This window comes from Tyto alba, unplaced genomic scaffold (genome assembly GCF_018691265.1).
Source record: "Tyto alba isolate M040663 unplaced genomic scaffold, T.alba_DEE_v4.0 Super-Scaffold_11, whole genome shotgun sequence".
In the NCBI taxonomy this organism is placed as follows: domain Eukaryota; kingdom Metazoa; phylum Chordata; class Aves; order Strigiformes; family Tytonidae; genus Tyto; species Tyto alba.
In genome coordinates, this window is record NW_024881273.1 from 12,718,037 (window position 1) to 12,733,825 (window position 15,789).

Consider the following 15,789-nt stretch of genomic DNA (forward strand, 5'->3'; position numbering starts at 1 on the left):
TAGAATAAAGGTGACAGGCAGGTCCTGGCCCCACATCTAGGCCAAGCAGTGGTTTAGGAACAAGCAAAGGTGAGGAGCTCAGCCTGGTGCAGCAGCAGGATGCTCACCTCCCTTCCTGCACCTCACGCCAGCTCTCTGCAAATCCCCACCACCACCAAGGGCAGCGATGAGTCCTGGGGCCACATAGTCAAGACCGTGCAGGGCCACCAGCTGCCCCACGCCCCGCAGCAGGCCTCCCCCAGCCTGACTGGCCGGCCCCACTGGCCACGGTCTGAAGGTCACGCTGCTGCGCAGTGGGGACAGCGCAGAGTCCGGGATCCTGCCGGCGCACTTGGGCTCAGCAGCACCCTGAAGGCACCAGCCATGATGTTTTGGGGTCTCCTTTCCCTCCTCCTCTTCGTCACGGTCAGCGGAACGCCCATTGGGGACCAGGATGAGGATATCCAAGTGCAGGAGAATTTTGAGGCTGAGCGGGTAATGGCGGCTGACGGTCCCTTAATTCTGGGTGCAGAAGGGATGGGGGAAAGCTTTATTTAATTTTCCTCCGGAAAGAAGGGCAATATTACCAATGTCCATGTCAGACTGTGTGGGACAAGTGTTGGCACCGTGGCCCTTCCTGGGTGCCAGTCAGAGGGTGCCAGCACAAGCCTTCGCAATGGCCTCACCCTGGCAAACATCCAGGCAGGGCGGCTGGAGCCTGAGCAGCTGGGGCAGATGAATCCCATGAGATGTCTGTTGATCTGCCCAGCATGGGATTCATGGGGGATGCAGGCTCTCTGGGAGATCTCCCACAGTCAGCCCTGTCCCCTGCCAGGCTCTGCACAGCCCCCAACGTGTGCCTGGGTCTGGACACCCCCAGGACATGCGGGGGGATGCCAGCCTGACGGTCAGGCTCAAGCCCTGCCTCGTGCTCAGGGGATGCAAGAAAATCCTGCTCAGTGCTGATACGCTTCCCAAATCCTGCGGCAGCTCTGGCCTCAGAACCCTGCACCATCACCCCTCAGTTGCTCTCTGGGCACTGAATATTTCAGCTCTGCAGAAAACCGGGACATGTCCCACCTTGGTAGAGAGGGCTCGTGGTGAAGACGTTCCTTTCTTCTCTCCACAGATGTACGGGAAGTGGTACGACATTGCCATCGGCACAACCTGCATATGGATGAAGAACTACAAGGAGAAGTTCAGCATGGGCACGCTGGTGCTGGGCCCTGGCCCCAGTGCCAACCAGATCAGCACTGCCAGCACCAGGCTGCGGTATGGGGCACTGCCATGGGTGCTTGAGCCTCCTCCAAAGCCAACCCACCCAGGGGTGCTCTGTCTCCCAGGGGCTGGGAAAAGACATGTGGATTGCTTGCTCCCACTGGCATCAGAGCCCTAAGGAGGGGCTGGATTGGGCTCAAATACCCAATGCCTTGGGCAGGGGGATTTTAGGGGTCTCATGCCATGGCCATGGCACCCATGGGTGCCCCAGACATGATTTTTGTGCAATAACCAGCAAAAATGACCGCTCCAAGCAGCTGATTGTTTTTCTCCTCCCTCCAGGCAAGGTGACTGCACACGCATCTCAGGAGAGTACCAGAAAACCAGCACCCCTGGCAAATACAACTACTATAACCCCAGTAAGTTGGGCTTGCTGCTGACCTGCTCAGCCCCAAGAGCTGTGGTGTAGCTGGGTGATGGGAACCAGCACTGGGCACAGCTGGCAGCTGGGGAAAGGGTTCAGGAGAGCAGGTCTCAGAAGCCTTTCCACAGTTTGGGTCATTTCCAGCCAAAGTATGGAGTGAAGCTGGGGAAAAGGGGCTGTTTGAGAACTGTCCCTGCATATGCACGGGACTATGAGATGTTCCAGCAGATCCCTCCCATCCCCAAGGTCCCAAGCTGGGGCAGACTCCTACCAGCCACATTTCAGGACAGTTGGTGGTATCTCAGCTGCCTGCAGCCTGAGGGGTTTTTCAATACCCGCGATTAAGAAGCTGGTGAACCTAAAGGGAACCAGGGTTGTATCAGAGTCTGCTTCCCAAAAATCAGCTCTTTTCTTGAATTAGCTCCTGATTTCAGCCCCCAGCTCTGGTGTTGTCTTACACAGCCCTATTTCTCCCTGAGCAACAGGAATGATGTCCTCTGTGTTTCTGTCTCACCCAGAATGGGACGTGTCTATCCAATCCTACGTGCTCCGCACCAACTATGAAGAATATGCTGTCATTCTGATGAAGAAGAAAAGTAGTTTTGGCCCAAGTACCAGCCTGAAGCTGTATGGTATGTCTGGCTATGGCACTTGTGGGCAAGCAGGCTCCGGGGTAGGCCAATGCAGCTCAGAAACACCACCCAAGCCTGATCATGGCTTTGGAAGTGGTGCCTTGGACCAGCTCATCTTTGGTACTGCAGAGGTTGAGTCTCTTTGAGTTCTCACACAGTGAACATCCAAACGAGCCGGTTGTTTGGGATGAAGGTGGCGATATCTGCTTGGTATAAACCATGACACTGAAGTTAGGAGGAGATGCTGTCTTTCGTGACTGAGAAACATTAAAACCATTTTGTCCAAGCCCTTGGTCAAGGCTGGTCAAGAATAATGGAGAGGTTGGGAGGAACCAGGAGGCTGGTACTTGACCTGCCTGCAGCTGCCTGAACTCTGAGTGTTGGTGGGTGGTGAGGGGGGCAGCATGAAGACCCACTCCCACACCAGCCCTGCTCACAGCCTGTTCCCTTGCCCAGGGAGGAGTCCGGAGCTGCGGGAAGATCTCATTGAGGCTTTCCAGCAGCTGGCTCTGGAGATGGGCATCCCTGCAGACTCCATCTTCATCCTGGCCAACAGAGGTAACCCACCGTGAGACACGTGCCTCTCCTGCTGCATGTCCCTCTGGCATGCTGGTTCACTGCGGCTGCTCCTTCTTGGTGTGTGAGGCTAGGGAGATGCTCAGGGTGGAGGGAGGAGAGATGAGGGTTTTGGTAGGATGGGATGTGAAGGAGATAAGGCCACATACCAGTCAGACTTCCACCACCATCCAGTTCAGTGGGGTCCTTGCAGGACTACCAGGTTGATGCACCCACAAAACTGGCTGGGATGAGAGTGTAGGACACCCAGGGACTCACAACTGCTCCACATGGCTGGGTGCTCCCAGGACCTGAGGAGCTCCTTGCTCAGCCTGCGGTTCAGAAGGTGCTAGCGTGATGCAGTTGGATGTGGGGATTTTAGGGCGATGCTCCTGCAAGTGGGAGGTGGAAAACAGCAAGAGGGGAAGAACGTTGGTGTGAAACTGGGAGGGTGTCCCTTTCCCTGGGGCTCTGTGTGTGCATGGTGGAAGACCATGGTGAGGTTGAGTTTCTCAAGACTCCTCCCCTCTCATGCTGCTGATCTTTTCTCCTGTCATCTGAGCCAGGTGAATGTATTCCCCAGGAGACTGCAACTGCCCCCCAGGTGAGTGGTCCAGCTGGGACCTTCTGAGATGGATCAAGGCTGGGGACATCCCCTCCAAGCCAAACTCACTGGAGACCCAGTGTCCAGGGACCAGGATCCATGGGCAGGACATGTTTGGGCAGCGGCTCCACAGACCACCCTGGGAGATGATGCTCTTTCATCTCCGCTGATGGGCTTTGCCTGAGTGGATGGGGGCACAGAGAGGCACAGGATGCAGAGTGAGGGTCCTGGGGGCCAGGTGGGTTCCATGGCTCATTTCTACGCAGAAGGCAGCAGACATTTCCTACCCTGATTTTTTTCACAAGGTGAAAGTCACCACATGGGAAGCCTTGTGTCTCCTTGCTCTTTGCCTGCCTGTGGGTGTCCCAGCCAGGCTGTAGACCCTCTCTCCAGGGATGAGAAGGCAGCTCAGCACCCTACTGGTCCTTTGGCTACCATCACTCAGCACCTCTGAATCTCACAGGGTTGAGTTCAGAAAGATTTTCAAGAGAAGCTAGGACTTTCATAGGAGAAACAACCCAGCTGACTCAAGAGTAGGTAACACCACCTTGTGTCAGTGAGAGCAGAGACATGTCCCCATCATGGGGAATGACTGGGGCACTTTGGGTGTCTTTATCCACAACACATGATACTGGCCCCCGCTCAGGACGAGCACAGGGCTGGGAAGACCAGGAGGTGTGGAGGGTTCACAGCCTGTTGATGCAAGATCAATGACTAGAGATGTGCTGGGAGCAACAAGGAGGGGTAGAGCCTGTATGATCTGCAGCACCCAGCAGAACTGCCGCTGACACAGCCCAACCTGGGGGCAGCAGGTGTCTAGGGGCAGTGGGATGGGCAGCAGGTCCCATGGGCAGAGGCTGACAGCAGCTCTATGCTTTCTTCTCTGAGCAGAGGGCACGGAGAGCAGTCTTGCCCCCTGAGGAGGGCTCGGCTGCGGGACCCCTGCCCCCTTACATCGGCAATAAAGAAGGTACGTCCCAGGGGAGGGGGGCTGCAATGGGTGTCCCTCTGTCCCCTATCCCCATCTGCCTGTGACACTCACCTGCAGACTCGTGCCGGCTGAGCAGGGACCCCGGGCCCTGCAGTGGGATGCTCTCCCGCTTCTTCTACAACTCCTCCTCCATGGCCTGTGAAACCTTCCTCTACGGCGGCTGTCTGGGCAACGGCAACAACTTCTACTCGGAGAAGGAGTGCCTGCAGGCATGCCGAACGGAGGGTGAGTGAGGCAACCAGGAAATGTTATGGAGGGGTGATGGCACGGGAGGTGCCTTTGCTGAGACATGAGGGGGAATCTGAGAGTGGCCTCAAACTCCACATGTCCAGCATCTGTGTGGAAGGTGTGGGGGGCCCCAAACCCCCTGCCCTCAGAGCAGCCCCCTCTCCCCACAGCTGCCTGCAGGCTGCCCATCGCCCAGGGTCCCTGCCAGAAGCCAGTGATACGCTGGGCCTTCGACGCAGCTCAGGGCAAGTGCATCATGTTCAGCTACGGAGGCTGCAAGGGCAATGGGAACCAGTTCTATTCAGAGAAGGAGTGCAAGGAGTACTGCGGGACTCCTCCGCTAGCAGGTACCCCCAACCTGCCCACGCCACACTGTGCTGCGCTGGGGGAGCCAGGGCAGCAGCCTGCACCATCTTCTGTCTTGCTCCGGGCTGGGTCTGGGTGTGCTGGGACTGCCTGGGGTTGGGAAAAGGCTGTCCTGGATCTGGGATGGGTCTTGGGATGGGTCTGTTGTGGATCTGGATGGGTTCAGGATGGGTCTATTCTGGGTCTGGGATAAACCTGGGATGGGATGGGTCTTGGGATGGGTCTGTTGTGGATCTGGATGGGTTCAGGATGGGTCTATTCTGGGTCTGGGATAAACCTGGGATGGGTCTTGGGATGGGTCTGTTGTGGATCTGGATGGGTTCAGGATGGGTCTATTCTGGGTCTGGGATAAGCCTGGGATGAGTTTGTCATGGGTCCAGGATGGGTCTGGGATGGGTAGGGGGATGGTTTTGTGCTGTGCCTGAGAGGGGTCTGTCCTGGATCATGGACTCTGATGGACAGAGAAATATGGTCATTTATCTACAGGCAGTATTGCACAGGGGGACTGTATAGCCTGCAGATGTACTGAGGCCATTTCTGAACTTCAAAATGGTCTTGATACAATGGGGAACAGCTCTGAGCAGGCTGGGGTGCAGTGGAGGTGACAGCCCCCAGGCAGGGGATGCCAGTTAGGGAAGAGTGGCTGAAAGATTTGGGGGTGTATAGCAACACTGACACCAAATAACCACCAAACCAGGGTCCCTGAGAGGGTGTACCCTCTGTGATGCCTGCCAGACCCTCTAGCTCTAGTCAGTGCAGGGGTTTCCATATTGAACCTCATTGGGAGAAATAATGGGCACTACTCAGCCCTTGGATGAATGGACAAGCATGTTTTCAGGAACATGGCAGGGGAAATCTTCTTGCAGAGAGGTGTGAGCTCAGGGGTCTTCAACCACAGCCAGCCCTGGGCAAGTCTGCTCCCAGTGAGGCAGGAGCTGGGGGCTTAGCGTGCTCCCATGGATGTGAGTTGGGGCCAGAGTAATGGGTCTTAAGGCAGAGCCCATCTTTTATTATCGCTGTCACCAATATAAAGGGCATTAATGCCACCGTGGTGGATGGTGGGACACAAAGTGACATCCCAGGACAGGACGGGGGTACACGGAGGGTCTAGACCACTTCCACCCATCACCACTGGCAGGGACAAAGTGGGAAGGAGCAACCATCACCATCTGTCTGTGGGGTGAGAAGGGGGTCTGTGGGTCCGCCCATCACCCTGCATGACTCTCCACTTGCAGAGGACGAGGAGTTTCTGCATCTGTCAAACTGACATGGCTGGAGGATGAGCTGCCGGCACCCGTCAGCGAGGCCCTGCAGGAGGATGCCGGCAGCTGCCAGCAGCGCAGGAGATGCCTCCAGCAGTAAATGTCTCTAATAGGACCAACAAGCCCAGTGTCCATCTTCGAACTGGTGGGGAGCGGGGTGGGGTGTCCAGGAGGTTCGGGGGATGCTGTGGAGTCCTCGCTGGCCTCCCTGGTGGGGTGTCCCCCCTTTGTGGGGCTGCTGGGTGGTCCCCATTAAGTCTCTGTCCCTTCCTCAGCCCGCTGCCCTCATGGCGTTGAGGTGACCAAGGGGAGCACTGAGGGGCTCAGGGTGTCCCTCTGGGTGGGGTTCGGCCCCCCCATTTCCCAGGGGATGGTGAAAGACAGCTGGGAAGGGGTCATCAAGGGGGGAAACGGGTGCCTGCTCCTCCCTAAAGGTGAATAAGCGATGCTGCACGGCCATCCCACTGGGACTGGGGAGGCCCGGTCACGGGCTGGGACAGGGATCACGGGGAGGGATGGTGATCACGAGGGGGGGGTTACATGAGGTTTACAGCAAGGGATTAGGGGGTGTCAGAGGGGACCCAGAGGGGTCACGGGAGGGTATTATGGGGTTACAAAGGTCACAAGGGGGAAATGGAGTTGTCACGGGGGTGGGATTACTGGGGTTACGGTGACCACAGGGGGGTTCCGGGTCCTGGGAGGGGATTAGAAGTGTGGTGGGTTTTTTTTGGGTGGGGGTGGCCCCGGGAGGGAGTTACGGGGTCACGGGTGGGGGTGCTACAAAGCTCCCGGGAGAGGATTGTGAGGGTCTTGGGGAAGGCGGGGGGCGGCAATGGGGATCCCAGGAGGGGATGAGAGGGCTTACGGGTGCCACACGAGGGGACTGCGGGGTCTTGGGAGAGTCAGGTCGCGGCTGTGCGGTGCCACCCGTGGGGCTCAGGGTCGCGCCCACGGCGCGTCCCGCCGCCCGCGCCTCGCTGGCCCCTGCCGGCCGCCGTACCCGGCGCCGCGCGCGCCCCGTCCCTCGGCGGCGAGACGGAAGACGCAAGATGGCGGCGGCGGCGGGAGCCCCGTGCCGCCTCCGCTCCCCCTGCCCGGCCCCGACCGGCGGCGCCCGGCGGGGCTGAGCCGCCGCCCCGGCCCCACCGGCTCCTTCCCCCGGCGCCGCCCGAACTCCGGGCCATGCCCGGTTAGCGCCTCCTCCCCGGCACACGGCGGGGCCCTGGCTGAGCCCCCTCGCCGCCGCGCCGGGCCGGGCCGGGCCGGTCCCCCCCCCCCCCCCCCGCTCTGCCGAGCCCTGGAGCCCCTCATGGCCGGGCCGGCCCCGCCCCAGCCCTGATTTACCCGCGCCCCCCCTCGCCGAGCCGCGATCTCCCCTTATGCCCCCCCCGGGGCCGCTCTGCCCCTGAGCCCCGGAGCAGCGGCCCTTCTCCTGGAGGTGGTGGCGCAGGTGCGGGACCAGAAAGATGTTCTCGGCCCTGAAGAAGCTGGTGGGCTCGGACCAGACTCCGGTCAGAGACAAGAATATCCCTGCGGGGCTGCAGTCCATGAACCAGGCTCTGCAGAGGAGGTTTGCCAAGGGAGTCCAGTATAACAGTGAGTCGGAGCCCAGGTTCGGGGGGTCTGGCGGGGGGCACAGCCAGCCCCGGGCGGGAGGCAAGCCGCATCGGTCAGTCCCGTCTGCTGCTCCAGAGCGTGCCCAGGGACCCCGGTGGGACTGTGAAATGCCTGTGCTTCGCTGTGCGCGGTGGTGCCTTTGCCAGTGTTCGCCCAAAGCCAAGTTTGCAGTCAAATGTTAGAGCTTGCAAAAGCGTAGGAGTAAGGGATGGGAAACTTGTCCTTCCGTGCGGGACTTGGGAACCTGTAGTGCAGCAGTGTCCTCAGTCAGCAGATGTCCTGAATGGCTGCCCACTTTCCGCTGACAGCGGCACGAGAGAGAGTTCCTTGTAAATCAATTTTTGTCAATTAAAGCATCAAGAGAGTAACTCTCCCGAGTGTGTGGGTGACCTTCCCTGCAGCCCAGGATAATGATGTTTATAATTAAACTCTAGTGGTTATATGATAAGGGTCTGTTGAAAAGGTCTGCCTTGCCAGGCTTTAATAAAAGGTGAGTGATGTGTGCCCTTGGTACATAATTTAATTCTGACTATATTTTCTGCAACTGATACATTTTCTCTTTTCTCAGGGAACATTTTCAGGATTTTTTTCCTTTCAGTGTTGAGGCTTAGGGTTGCGTTTTCCCTTGAAGCTCAGTAAGGGTTATTTCTAATATAATGTTTCAGGAGGGCACTACAACTATGTGAAATATATCCTAAAGTAACAATTGTGAGTCAGGGATGGTAGTTATGTCATATTTGCTGAAAATAGAGATGGTACCAGAGAGCGCTGCAAGTATCAGCTCGTCTGTGGATCCAGGCAGGCAGTGAAGTCAGATTGCAGAAGGCCGAGAGATTGGCAGTTGGGAGACTGATTTGTAAACGTGGCACTGAATAATTTCTGTAAAGACACACGTGTTGGAGGAATAGAGCTTATGTTGGTTCTTAATCTGAAACAGAACATGAAGGGAGAGGTTAGCACTTTGGGTTTTGGTGCTTTTTTAGCTTTGTTAGTGTTATCACTATTGACTGTGCTTTTGAACTGATATGTTTTGAAGCTCTCTGCTTTACTAGGGAGAGCATTTTGTGCCTTTATCCGTAGCACATCTGTTAGATATACCAGTAGTGCTTAATTTAGAAAATTAGTGTCTTAGCAAGCAGTCATGAATGTAAACATAAGCACAATGTTACTGTTAAGAGACTTGATTTCCAGTGAAAGGCAGGGAGTGAGGATGAAACTATTGTGCCTTGGAATACAACACTGCATTGTTAGACACGTACCTGGAGATGTGCTAGTGAAAGGCTGTTGATCTGTGCAGAGGCTTCGTGCAGCCCACAGGCCAGAACACATCCACATGCTTCACTGGTACATGTGTGAGATCAGGTAGCTAATACTGGCTTGTGAATAATGTAAGAGAAAGGAGTTGACTTTTCAGACAGCGAATGTTTGTGCTGCGGACAGTACGGATCAGCTGCATCCTGCTGGCACAGCAGTCGAGGGGGCCAGCTCTTTGTTATGTGTTGACTAACTGCATTGTCAATGAACCTGCATGGATGTGTACCTGCTTGCCATTAATACAGCAAGGCCAGAAATGCCGACAGCTGAGCTATCAACTGTAGCTTTGCTGCTCTTTGTCTTGTTACCAAAAGCCTTGGGAAAGCTTTCTCATTTGTGCTCTGTCTTACCAGGATTTCTGTTCTAGTTACCGCTTTCATATCTGGAATAACACTGCAGCTTTCTGTCACTGCCTTAAGGGAAGCTTTCCAATCTCCATAGCAATCTTCCCAGGATCGCCGTTATGTAATATTTATAGGAGACACAGGCAGGCTTACAAAAGGGCTTTGAAATACCCTACGTAGCTATGGCACCGGATAGATGGGATAGGTTCCAGCATGGTGAGGTGGTCTCAGTTGAAGGTGGGCTGTGAAGCAATGTCATTACAAGGGCCATTGCTCAGGAAGGGCAGAGCTGCACATCCTGTGCATTGCTAAAGCTTCTTTCTTCGCAAATACATGACATTAAGCAGAGGCATGCAAAATGTGTTTTGTAGTCACCATTAACACACACAGATCTTGAAAATCCATCCCTTCCTCTGGAGTTGCTTAAACTTAAACCAAAGGGTGCTGTGATGGTAGATTTTACTGAAACGTTTCCTTGCTTTCATAGACCGTTACTGATCATCAGCTGAAGCTTGTTTCCTTCCCAGAAATATATCTAGTGTGCCAAGAATATCTTGGGTTGCTTGCTGATAAAGTGGGCAGCAAATGGCCAGGACATGGGCCTTGTCAACTGGCTCTTGGTGCCTCACTGCGGGACTTGGGACAGGTCATGCTGTGCCAGCCTTCCTGGCTGTCAAGTACATTCTGTAACTGGACAGTCCCTCAGTTTGAGGTGATACTGAAGATTGTGTGGTGTTTTAATGACACTGAGGATTACAAACACTGGATAGTATGCACTTCTAAGTTGAACCAGAATGATTTGTTTTGACGGTCCTCTCCCACTCAGTTTTCAAAAGGAAGAGTACTGCAGGGTGGGTAGGTTTAGATTTCTAGTGAAATGATGAGAGCAAAAGCCAGTATTAGCTTTCGGCAGCAGTCACTTCCTCTGCATGAGATACCTGTTTCAAAACAAAAGCATTTTCATACTGCACACACACTCCATATTTGCTCTCTTTATCATCCACATGGGGCCCCTGTGTTTTACATACCATGGCCCAAATACCACCTGAGTTTCCCAGGCACTATAGAAGGTACAGAGATAAAAATTATGTGGGTCTGTACCATGTATGTAATGGCTTGGATGTTTAAGTGAGATCATGGTTCCAAGTATGGGGAACCAATCTTTGTAAAAACTTGCTCTTTTTTTCATGCTTAGGGTAGCCTGAACTTGGATCAGGTCTGCTGCATCATCTACCAGGGAGGGTAGCACGGGCCAGAGCGAGTAGTCTCAGTGGAGAGAGCCTGAGGTGGATCTCATTCCTTTGGCAGTGATACTTGTTTAAACAAATTACGAGGCAAATTACAGAAGGAAGTACCAGTACCAGGTTACTCAAATGTGAGAGTTTATGTAAGGCAGTGATTGGCAAACAAGGGTGAAATTAACAGTTCTGGGTGGGTTACACTGACAAGAGGAATCCCTAGGAGTTATCCATTGATCATTAGTGACAGGAGGGAAAGACATGGAAGTGCTATGGGTTCAGGTCCATCCATGCTGTTCCTCAGGACATGGTACGCCTTCTGCTCAGGCCTTTATTCTTAACGCTGTGTCCAGTGTGCCCCTGACAAACCCCACCGCTGTGTGTGCCTGGAGCACGGGCAGCTCTCCTGGTGTGCTGCAGGCCTGCCGTGACCAGTGCTGAAATACCAAAGTCAGTAGCTCCAAGAATTGCCCCCAGCCCCTCCCCTTATGACTTTTCTGCCTAAAATGTCCTTTAAAAGACTAAACTTCATCAGTGTATGCTTTTGGTAAGCATTATAGTCCTTACTTCTTCTGTGTTGTTTTAGAGTAGTCTAGACTCTGACGGTAGTTTCGTGAAGTATTTTCATTCAGTACTACTCCCGAAAGAAAGGCTTCCCCTTGTCCTGCTGCTTCCCATCTTCTCTTGTTTTCTCCTACAGCTGACGCAGCCGTTTGTGCAACATATGGCAAACCTACTTTGGCTGCTGTCTGGCCTGTTCCCCCTGGGAAATGTGCTTGGGGGTGTCTGCAGATCAGGTGTGCTCCTTTTGGCAGCGGAACCAGCTTAAAGCATTTGAATTGCAGCGTTGTAGTCGCAGTCCCAAAGACCTTAATGAGGGCAATGTTATGACCCTTCATATAGGGATTATTAGCAGAGGAGTCTGGGGATCTTTGCTGTTGGGTCTGAGATCCTTAGTTGCTGCAGTGTCCTGGAGGAGTATTCTCAGAGCTGGGAATTCCTGATTTCTAGTTCTGAGTTGGTCAGAGACCTACTCTCTGGGCCTGTATCTTCACTGCTCTGCTTCCACTTCCCCATCTGGAGAATGGAAATTCCTCTATTTTTCCTGACAATATGAATAAAGTGATTTGTTTATATTTTTCCTCACATCTTGATATATTCCCCATCCCTAGCCTTTTTCCCACTGATAAATCTCCTGTCTTTGCTTCAAAACTATGCCTATTTGCAGTAAGTACTGATTTAACTTAAAATAAGGCAGCAATTGTTGCCGCCCTGTAGGTAACAGTACTAACCTCACACATAATTACTGGTCCTCTTTCCACATTCGTACACAGCCCATGTAGCTGCCTTGTTGTGCCCGGAGCTCTTGCTGTCTTGCAGATGCCTGTCATTGAGTAGACCTGCCCCAGCCAAAGTCCCAAATACAGATTTTGTTTTGCTAAAAATGATTTACATCACCTGCCTTCTTCCTGTTCTGTTTTTAAAGACTTTTTCTTTCTTCAGGAAAAAAGTCAGTGAAAACTCATGCACTATGTAGGAGGAAAGAGATCCTAACATGAAGAGTGCTGAAACTGGAAAGGGCCGTTGGACCTGTTCAAACTGAGCATGTGGTGCCACACGCGCCCTACGCTGATCTAAAAGTGAGCTTCTCAGGGATGGGGGTGATCTCCTTGCCACTCTAGCTCTGCCTCCAGTGTGCTGCTCCTACTGCTCATGCAGCTGGGCACTTGAGCAAGAGAAGAAAACTGAAAATGAATAATTTCAGGGTTAGTTTTCAGCCAGTTCAGTTCCCTGATCCATCTCAATCTGTGGCTGCATAAATAATGCTATTGGCACTTGGAAAGTCCTGGGGAAGGTAAGATTGCCCTTTCTGGGGAGAGCTCGCAGTCAAGTTATCTGGGAGTGATCCTGAAAGTGCACCTTGAGATCAGCATACCTATTTAAGGAAGGGCCTAATTGTACCTTAAAACTCACTCTTTTGGTATCTCATGCTGTACTTTGTAGGGGAATATGAATTTTAGAATGGCTGTCCAACGTAGGCAGTGAGAGCATTTAGAAAGGCTTGGGTGTTAAAGGGAACAAATGGAATCTCATTCTGCCTATGCCATGGATGTGCTGCATTAATTCAGAAAAATCGAAGGAATCCTCCATTGATTGTTTCACCATCTGTAAGTAGGAAACAATCACACACAGGGCAACAGGAAATGCAGGAAATGGTTTGTTGTCTCTGCAGAGATGCTCTGGGACCTATAAGTGAAGTCAGCCTACAAATGCTATGTTCATTTTTGCTTTTATTATCCTTTTGCTATTTTAATAAGCAGCTTTGTAAAAGAATAAACAGCAGTACCTCTCAGTGTGCACCAACAAAAGTGGAACTGCAGCACAAAATTTCACCAGACAAAACTCCTCCACAGACTCTGTATATGTTTTACCTTAAAGTTTACCTCTTAAACTTTTCTCTGAAATGCCTGTAGTATCTCCCGAGTTGCAACAAAAAGCATCCATCAGTCTCATATTTCCTTGCCCAAATGATGATGCACAATCTAAAGCTAATCACCTGAATCTGCCATTAGATGTCTCTGAGTGGCCCATTTTCTAGGGGATAATAGCTCCTATTCAAAATGCAAGCACAAAAATTCTGTTCAAGTCAGCTTATGTTTCCCAATAGCCTTGTGGTTGCCACTTGAAACAAGAATGGTAGTTTTAAAAAAAAAATCCATAATGTAACAGAAAATTTAGAAAGCAGCATACTTTTTTTAGAAAGAACAAGATAACATTAGGGTCGACTCTGGAAAGTTCATGATTTTAATTGCTACGGAAGTTACTTTGCCAGGTTATGTACAGTTTATGATATTTTGGACACTTCCTTTCCTTGGAAGGGTTTGAATGAGTTTCTGCATTGACTGACTTTCGTTGCTGCAGGTACAAGCATGTGTGCACAAGCACAGGCACATGGTGGTAGATCAGCTGAGTGGCCTCAGCAGCCGGGTGTGAGGCCAGGCGGTGGGAGTGGAGCTGTTGTGCCTTTACCTGAGGATGCAATTTCTGAGAATGCCTTTGCTGAGTGTCAACAGTGTACCTGCACCTAAAACCAGCTAAGGGCTGGCTCCTGTGGTAGTCTGTCCCTCTGACACATAGAGGATCCATGGAGATTCAGTTTCTCTTGGTTTTATTTCACTGTTATTTAACTGAGTTTGTCCCCAAAGGGGCATGCTTATTTTGGTTCAGTTTAGCTTGTTTCTAATGTGTGTAAGATAAACTGATTTTAATTTAATTTGAATCAAACTGTGGCCATCAACAGAGGCAGTTTGGTGAATTTATTGGGGGAAATTTAAGTTAGACCCCTGTGAATGTAAACTACCTTGCCTCTTGTCCCTGTCAGGGATTGCCTCCTCACCAGACACCATCAGGGCTGTGAGCTGGAGCAGCTGAAGAACAATACACAGTCTTGTTCTGCTTCCCTTGGAAAAGAGGATGCTACCCCAGTGCAAGAAAGTTGGGAATAGCTGAGAGCGATGACAGCTTAACTCTGCAGTGGTGTTTGCCAGAAGCTGCCTCTCAGCTCTCCCAGCATCATCCCAGAAGAACAGTTTCACCAGTGCTGGGATTCAGAGTCACACCCCTGTGGAATGTAGGGAGCAGCACCTCTGTATGCAGGACTCTGCCTGGTTGGCTCAGCTGAGAGCTGGTCTTTGAGCTTTCAGTGGGCCACTGGGTGTAGGAAGTGAGTAGGAGGCTGAGAGAAGACCTGATCGATCTCTACAACTACCTGAAAAGAGGTTGTAGAAAGGTGGGTGTCGATCTCTTCTCCCAACTGACAAGAGTTAGGACAAGAGAAAATGGCCTCAAGTTGTGCTAGTGGAGGTTTAGATTGGATATTAGGAAAAATTTCTTCACTGAAAGAGTTGTCAAGCATTGGAACAAGCTGCCCAGGGGAGTGGTTGAATCACCACCCTGGAGGTATTTAAAAGATGTGTAGATGTGTGCTTAGGGACAAGGTTTAGTGGTGGACTTGGCAGTGTGAGGTTAATGGTTGTACTCGATCTTAAAGGTCCTTTCCAACCTAAATGATTCTATGATTCTGTTTTCTGAAGGAATGGGAAGTGTTTAAGGACAAATGGGAATAATTGAGGAGGTAATTGAAGGAGAAGGCTGCCATAGAAGGCTAGCAAAGGAATAGGGTATGGCAGAGTGAGAGTAAGGGCTAGGTAGAGGTAGAGAAGGCAGGAGGATGGAAGGACCAGAGACTTAGCTGGCTGAAGTTGTGCATGTTCTGAAGATTCAATCTTGATGCTGGTTCTTTCTGCTGAGCTAGTGTGAATAGCTGAATAAACACTAATTTTAATGACTGAGGCTCGTGTTTTTTAACAAACCCCATCATGCCTTTGCAATATGGGAGAACTAATTACATCTGAATAATCCCTACAGGAAGTTAACATGCTTTTCACAGCATTCTTTGATTTGTTTTTAATCAACTTTATTTGTCTACTTGCTTTTTTTCCTAGTGAAAATTGTCATCCGAGGGGACAGGAACACTGGGAAAACCACACTCTGGCACCGACTGCAGGGAAAGAAATTTATTGAGGAATATATTCCGACTCAGGAGATCCAAGTCACCAGCATCCACTGGAATTATAAAAGTAAGATGGAAGAGGGTGGAGGGAGTGACAGTGCCTTGAGGGTAAAAATTCCACTGCAGCTTCTTTGCTTCTTCTGTGTCTGCTTGGGAGATAAAATGGTCTCTCATCGCTCTTGTTATTTTAATTCATTATTCAGAGTTTCTCTGTCATGTTTTTAATAACTTTACGGAGAAACTATATGTTATAAGTGCTAAAGGATAGATATTTGGATGCCACAATTCAAGGAAATTGTTTAATAGGTGATCAAAAATATTTGAAATATATATGTTTCACTTGTTAATGAAACTAGGCTTATTATAGAAACCTCTCTCTGAGGCTAACCCTGCTTTAAGTGTTATGTGTTGCATAGAAGTGAATAGCATGATGCAAACTAGTTT

The 15,789-nt window shown here is 51.5% G+C and overlaps 2 protein-coding genes across 2 annotated transcripts in view; both read left to right on the forward strand.

The window, feature by feature from the left end:
* Positions 1-305: 305 nt before the first annotated feature.
* On the forward strand, positions 306-6,381 carry LOC104363156 (alpha-1-microglobulin/bikunin precursor). Its single transcript, XM_009969568.3, has 10 exons — positions 306-474; positions 1,109-1,251; positions 1,540-1,616; positions 2,140-2,253; positions 2,710-2,811; positions 3,375-3,412; positions 4,304-4,382; positions 4,461-4,628; positions 4,802-4,978; positions 6,233-6,381. Exons 1-10 carry the CDS (start codon positions 364-366, stop codon positions 6,262-6,264), a joined length of 1,041 nt encoding a protein of 346 aa, XP_009967870.2. The 5' UTR covers positions 306-363; the 3' UTR covers positions 6,265-6,381.
* Positions 6,382-7,286: 905 nt separating this feature from the next.
* The window catches only part of RABL6 (RAB, member RAS oncogene family like 6), a 60,667-nt gene continuing 52,164 nt past the window's right edge, over positions 7,287-15,789 (forward strand). Inside the window, exons 1-2 of the mRNA XM_033003044.2 lie at positions 7,287-7,855; positions 15,278-15,412. Coding sequence (XP_032858935.1) covers positions 7,726-7,855; positions 15,278-15,412 — 265 coding nt within the window. The 5' untranslated portion in view covers positions 7,287-7,725. The remainder of the gene's footprint in view (positions 7,856-15,277; positions 15,413-15,789) is intronic.